Source organism: Passer domesticus, chromosome 32, assembly GCF_036417665.1.
Source record: "Passer domesticus isolate bPasDom1 chromosome 32, bPasDom1.hap1, whole genome shotgun sequence".
Classification (NCBI taxonomy): domain Eukaryota; kingdom Metazoa; phylum Chordata; class Aves; order Passeriformes; family Passeridae; genus Passer; species Passer domesticus.
This window is the reverse complement of record NC_087505.1, coordinates 3,173,792-3,180,855: the sequence shown is the minus strand read 5'-3', so window position 1 is coordinate 3,180,855 and position 7,064 is coordinate 3,173,792. Positions and strand designations below refer to the sequence as shown.

Here is a 7,064-nt window from a genome sequence, read left to right as displayed (position 1 = left end):
CCAGAGGGGAAGGAAGCGAGGTCATGTCTCACCTTCATATGGAGGTGGCACCTGGTGGGGGCAGGGTGGCCACAGTCTGGACACAGGCTGTGGGCAGGGTGGGGACAGGATGGGGACAAGGCTGGGTGGCACATCATGGGACATAAGGTAGCCATGAGTGGGGAGCTCAGGGGTTTAGGAGCCAGGGATGGAGTCCCTGGGAATGGGGGTCCTGAGAAAGGGGAGTCACTGGGATTGAGGGTGAAATTGGAATGGGGGAGCCCAGGGCTGGAGGGATTCAGGGATGGGAGTGCCAGGGGAACGTGGGCTCCAGGGATTTGGGGTCATGGCATGGGTGTGCCAAAGATGGGGTGCAGGGCCTATGGGGGGTCCCGTGGGCATCGGGTTCCTGAGAATCAAGGTCCTGGTAAAAGATGATTATTGGGGCTGGAATGAATGGGAGAAGGTTCCTTTGGAATGGGGTCCTGGGCCATGGAGTTCCTGGGGAATGTCCTTCCAGGGATGGGGGTCCCAGGAGAACGTGGGCTCCAGGGATTAGGGGTCATGGGATGGGGATGCTGGGGGAATGGGGCATCCCATGGGAATGGGGCGCTGGGCCATGGAGTTCCTGGGGAATGTTAGTACTGGGTTGGGTGTCTCAGGGATGGGGGGATATACGGAATCGGGTCCATGGTTGGGGTCCCTGGGGAATGGGGGTGCCAGGGATGGGCAGTGGCTAGGTGGGCTCAGGGGTCTCAGCTCCTTCCCTGGGTGCTTCAGACTTTGGGGTGACCCAGGGCCCAGCAAAGTCTCCCCAGGGTGCTTGTGGTTTGGGAGGGTCACCCCAGGTAGATCCTGAGAGGGTCTGGCTTTGTGTCTCCATCCCCCAGGGGCTTTTTCCTCTCTTCATTTCTATTTCCATCATTTTCCCCTCCATTTCACAACCCCCCAGTTGTGCCTTGATGACCCTGGGGGCCCTGAGCAGGGAATGGGTTGGGGGAACCCAAGATTGGGGGAAGCAGGGGTGAGGGGTTTGCAGGGAGGGCTGGGGAGGCTGTGGGGTATGGGGGTGTCCTTCTGTGCCCCCCAACACTTTCACTTTCTCTCTCCCTCAGCAGAAGGAAGTGGCCGTTTGTGCTGAGTGTCACACGGGGGCGGGTTCTGTCCTGGGGGGCACATCCAGGGGGTCCTGTCCTGGGGGGATCCTGTCCCTGGGGGAGACGTGCTGGACAAGGGGGTCCTGTCCTGGGGGGTGGAGGATCCAGGAGGGCCCAGACTTCTCCATTCTTGCTCGTCCCCTGCAGGATCTGAGCCCTGGGCAGGAAGGAGCCCCCAAAATCCTCATCCCTGAAGCCACGGCCCATCAAGGGTGGGCTCAGCCATGGCCTAGCCCCACTGCACAGGGATGGCCACTGCCCAGCCCTGCTCTGGCCAGCCCCAGGGGGCAGCCAGGACCTGAGGGTGCCCCCTGCCCCCTTGGCTTTGATTCTGGCAGCTTTAGAGCTGCTGCAGAGGTGAGAATTCTGTGGGGGAAAATGCCTGCCTGTGGTTTGCTCAGGCCTGCAGGAAGCACAAACCCCAAAGGGAGTCCAAGCAGTGGCTCTGCAAGGGCCTTTGATGGTTTTCAGAGCAGGGCTGGCTGGAAACCGCCCCTGCAGGGGCAGCTGAGCGGGAACCAGTCCGGAAATGCAGCAATTGATCATTTGTCCCTTTGCCCAAGGGACAGAGAAAACCAGAAAACTACTGCAAAGACAACAACAATCGCCCAACAACCTGACCAGGACCTTCCTTCTTGAACAAAACCTACAGCCTTTGGAACCTCCCAGAAAGAAAGTTTGAGTTCTGGCTGTGCACAGCAGAAGAGAGGGAAATGTTTAAGAATATTGAGCAGGGGCTGCACACGAGGGGCTGGGGAACAGGGGTGTCACAGCAGGAGCAGGGAGTGCCCAGGCAGGGGAATTCAGGGCAGGCTGGAGTGGATTTTCCAGGGAATCAGACCCTGAGGCACACACGGGCATTTCCACAGATTCCTGTGCACTGTCCCAAGGATGGACAGAGCTTCTCCCCTTCCTCCATGGGAAGCCAATCAAGTTTCACAGTGGAAATGAGAAACATGGGAAGAGTTCCTAAATATGGCCCAACAAAAGGCTTTTTTAGGGGCTGGGTTGCTGCCCAGCAGGCAGGGAACAATCCCATGGATCTGTTGGCCACTCAGGGAGATTCCACACTCTCTGTTATCCACAAGAAAACCCTGCTGTGGGATTCACCAAGGGGCTGCTATAGGGAACCAGAAAGTCTCATTTCTTTGGGATTTGTTTGTGTTTTTATTGTGAGAGCACCGATTAAAAGGATCTTATAAACCAGAGCATTTTACACCTTTTCAGTTTGATTTTTGATGAGTTTGTTAATTACTGGGGAAAAAAAAACGGTGTGGGAAAGATATTTTCCTTTTTTTTTTCTATGGATGTATAAGTGTTGCCTGGGATGGCAGATCCAGGAAATGGAGGCACCTGACGCAGGCGTGTTGGGGCAGGGACACAGAGCCTGCCAGGACAGTTCTGGGGTGCCCCAGGGATTTTGGATCACCCCAAAATCTGAGGCACCACGTGAAGGAGCTGTGGCCCCCGTGCCCACCCAGCCACTGCCCATCCCTGGCACACCCATTCCCCTGGCAACCATGGCACCCCCATTGCCTTGGTCTCTCCTCCCTGGCACACCCATCCCATCACTGCCATTGCCCAGGACCACCATTGCCTTGATCCCATCCCATGGGCTGCTTCTTCCCCAGAGCCCCCATTCCCTAGCGTCCCCTTTATCCCCCTGCACCCCATCCCTGGCACCCACATGCCATGACCCCAAATCCCTGGAGACCATGTTCCCACAGCACCCCCATCCCTGAATTCCCCCAGGAATGGAGACGCCAATTCCCTGGACCCCCATTCCCCTGGACACCCATCCTTGGTTCCCCTCATCAACCTGAGCCCCCCACTCCTGCACACAGTATCTCCCACAATGTCCCCAGACTATCCCACCATGTCCCCAGCCTGTGCCCAGCCTGTGGCCACCCTGCCCCCACCAAGGGCCACCAACATGTGGGGACGGACGTGACCTCGCTTCCTTCCCCTTCATCCGAAGAGATGCCAGCCAGGGGAGCGGTGGCCACAGCAGCGAGTGACAGCCAGTGCACATGGCTGGGGACAGCCCAGGCATGGGGAGGGGAGGGGGCACAGGGGGGCTGCGGGGTCCCCTGAGGTCCCCAAGGCCAGCAGGGCATGGAGCCCCGTGTCAGCAGAGTTGTGGGGTGGCTCTGGGGACAGGAAGTGGGGACAGGGAAGGGAACTGGGATGTGGGGACAGGAACAGGAGGATGGAGATGTGAGGATAAGGATGTGACAGAAGGAGGCTTGGGGCTGGGGCAGCTGTGGGGACAGGGCCACAGGGATGCAGGACAGGGACAAGGGGACAAGCACTCTGTGCGTGGGCCATGGGGACAGGTTCCAAAGGAGTGGGACCACAGGCACAGGGCCATGGGGATGTGGCTGTGGTGCTGGCAGGGGTGACCTGGGGCAGCACCGGGTCCCCATGCCTGAGCATGGCTTGGCTGCTGTGTCCCTGTCCTCGAGGCATCTGTGTCACACCCGTGTCCCCACAGAGACCTTTTGGGGTCAGCCCCCACCCCCCGTTTCCCCGTGCTGCTGTCCCCACAGTGCCACCCCCACTGAGCCCTGTCCCTTCTCCCTTCCAGCCCAGACCCTCAGCCTCGCTGGTGAGTCCTCGGGGGATGCCATGGCCCCACCCCGCCGTCCCCAGCCCCACATTGGCCCTGGAAGCCTGGTGTCCCATGGCAGGCTGGTGTCCCCTGGCAGGCCGCTGTCCCCTGTCACCTGCAGGTGCCCAGACCACCCAGCTCCTCGTGGAGCCCCCCTGGAGGCCGCCGGTGCTGTGGGACTCGGTGACACTGACCTGCCAGGGCTCGGGGACAGACAGTGCCACCACCTGGTACAAGGACGGGAAGCGCTGGTGGCAGCAGGGAGGTGACCGCCTCATTGCCACGGAGAAAGGCACCTACACCTGTGACAGACCTGATACCGGGCTCAGCCCCAATATGACAGTCTTAAACGGTGAGGGGGATTTGGGTGTCCCCAGCCTGGCACCCGCGGTTACCCCAAGGGCTCTGGGTGGGCTCTGCTCCATGGGTCACCTCCTGTGTGACCAGAGCCTGTCCCCTGCTCTCATCCCAGTGTGAGGAGACTTCTCTCTCACAATGGGTGGCCCCTGGTGCCTCCCTGTGCCGTCATCATCCTCCTGATGCCCCTGGTGTGACAGGTCCCCTCTGTCCTCCAGACTTGCTGGTGCTGCAGGTGCCAGCACGGGCATTGCTGGAGGGGGACACGGTGACGCTGCGCTGCCGGAGGTGGATGGACAATCCGCTCACAGATGTGTACTTCTACCATGAAGAGAAGTATCTGAGGGGGCCCCAGGGTGGGACCGAGCTCTCCTTCTCCCCCCTGCATCTGAGCCACAGCGGCCGCTACCACTGCGGAAGCTTTGTGAGCAATGCGGTTGCACAGTGGAGTGAATCAGTGCGGGTGACATTGACAGTGCACAGTGAGTGCAGGGATGGGGACAGGGAAGCCCGACATCCTCCAAGGGTTTCCCCAGCACTGCCTGAATCCTTCATCCCTCCCTTTACTCCTCCCTGGCTCACCCACCATTTCCCAAGTCCCTCTTGCTTTCCCCCACCACTGCCCAGCTCCCCCTGCAGATCCCTCATCCCTCTCTGTGTCCTCCCCAGCCCTCCCTGCATTCCCCACCCCTTCCAAGGTCCCTGCTCCACCCTCTGCTCTCCCTTCCTTCCCTGCCTCCACCCGCCCATCTCTACACCCCAAATCATTCCCTGAGTCTCCTCAGTCTCTCCTGTGGTTCCCCATCCCTGCCTGGCTCTCTCCCCGTTTCCATGGGGTCTCACCATTGTCCCCATGTCCCAACATGCCTCCCAGTGTCCCCTTCTGCTCACCGGGATCCTCTCTGCTCCCCTCCACTCCCCCCTCTTTCCCCTCCCATGTTCCCCACCATTCCTGGGTCCCCAATCCTTCCTGTGTCCCCTGTAGGCTTCCTGCTCTCAGGGGCGTCCCTGTCGGTGCAGCCCCCTGGGGGACAGGTGGCACTGGGGGACCGCCTGGTGCTGAGCTGCACGGTCGCTGCAGGGACAGGTCCCCTGTCCTTCTCCTGGCACCGGGAGGGCACAGAGGCTCTGCTGGGCACCCAACACCAACTGGAGCTGCCCCACGTTGGGGACAATGACAGCGGCCAGTACTGGTGCCGGGTCAGCGACGGGGACAGCATGGCCGAGAGTGACCCACTGAATGTCGTTCTGGCTGAGCGGGACCCTCGGGCTGGGGGTGACCCCACCCACAGCACCCCCATCCCACCTCTCCTGGTGCCAGCTCTGTCTGTGTCCCCACAGTGCCCGTGGCCAATGCCACCATCACCCCCAGTCCCCTGGCACACCAGGTGCACGCAGGTGACCCCGTGACCCTGCGCTGCTCGGTGCAGATGGGCTCAGCCCCTGTCACCTTCACCTGGCTGCACAATGGGCAGGAGGTGGCCCGGGGTCCCCTCCTGGAGCTGGGGGACATCGATGTGGGACATTCGGGCACCGACCAGTGCGTGGCCACCAACCAGCTGGGACAGGACGGGCACCGCGTGTTCCGGGCACTCAGCCCAGAGCTGGCCCTGGAGGTGACACCTGGCACAGCCTGGGTCACAGGTGGGGTCACACAGGGTCACCAGGGAGTGCAGGACCCCTGGGCTGATGGCTGACCCAGATGTGTCCCCCTCTGTTTCTTGCAGTGGCCGCAGGGTTCGGAGGAGCCCTTTTGTTTCTGTTCCTGCTCGTGGGTGTCATTGTGGCCTGGCACACGTGGCACCGTGTGGGTGGGTGACAATAGGGGTACAGGGGACCCAGGGAGCTGTAGAGGCCCCCAGATTTGGGGAGCAACAGGGCAGCACTCACAATCCCAGAACTGTGACCTTCTCTGAGGATCCTGTAGGGTTTGGGGAGGTGCTGGAGGGTCCTGCAGGGATGTTGGGGGATCTTTTAGGGTCCTTGGGTGTGTTTGGGGGGTCTCTGTCGCTGCCAGGCTTTGGGTTCTTGAGACAGAGTTGGTTGGAGGGCACTGGGGAGGTTCATGAATTCTGGGGGACTTCAAGGATGCTTGGGGGTCCTGATAGGAATTGAGGGTCCTGTGGGGGTTCAGGAATCCTGAGAGGGGTCAGGGCCTTGGGACCCCACAGTCACTCCTCCCCTCTTTCCTCTGCAGCTGCCAGGAAGCAGCAGGAAAGGTGAGTGGGGGGCTCAAACCTCACTCTCCCCTTTTACCCCAACCCCCAAGACCTCCCATTCCCTCCCCCACACCCCCTTTATTCCCTGAGGGTCCCCCCGGATCTCCCGGCCCCCCCAGAGGAGGGGGAGGTGCTGTACACCCACGTCGTGGTCACCAAGGGAACAGGGGGTGAGTACAGGGGGGACACACGCAGAGGGACACGTCACCCACAAGTGTCACCCCACCCAGATCCCACAGCCTGTGTCTCTCGCAGTGTCCCCCCGTGCCACCACACTCCAGGATCCCCAGGTGACCTACGCGGAGCTGCGGGGACACCAGGGGCCACCACAGGAACCCGGTGACATCTACGGGAATGTGCTGTGACACTGGAGGAACTGGGGGCACTGGGGGTCCCCACCCATGGGCACCCCCCCGTGTGTGTGCTGCCACTGAAAACTGCCCCTGTCCCTCCCTGTGAAGACACAAAGATCCCAAAGAGCTGAGAGAAGAACAATTTCCTGAAACAGCAACGAGACACAATAAAACCAACAGCAACAGCAACAAGCTTCAGAGTCCAAATGGTCACAAAAGGAACGATTTCCATGGAAAGCCACAACGAGGAACAAACCCCAGACATTTCCCCCAGCACGTCTCCTCTGCCAGAGGAAGCTGCCAGGGCCCTGGACCTTCAGTGCTATGGTTGTCAAAACAGACTTCAGGAGGCTCTGGATCCTCTTGTCCCCTGTCCCCAACCCCTCCT

The 7,064-nt window shown here is 60.8% G+C and overlaps 1 protein-coding gene across 1 annotated transcript; it reads left to right on the top strand.

Annotated features, from left to right (window-relative positions):
* Positions 1-361: 361 nt before the first annotated feature.
* LOC135288089 (Fc receptor-like protein 2) lies at positions 362-6,688 on the top strand. The gene is made up of 11 exons (XM_064401370.1): positions 362-406; positions 1,284-1,348; positions 3,686-3,744; positions 3,869-4,099; positions 4,323-4,586; positions 5,090-5,380; positions 5,446-5,748; positions 5,832-5,915; positions 6,302-6,323; positions 6,414-6,493; positions 6,579-6,688. Exons 1-11 carry the CDS (start codon positions 362-364, stop codon positions 6,686-6,688), a joined length of 1,554 nt encoding a protein of 517 aa, XP_064257440.1.
* The last annotated feature ends 376 nt before the right edge of the window (positions 6,689-7,064 follow it).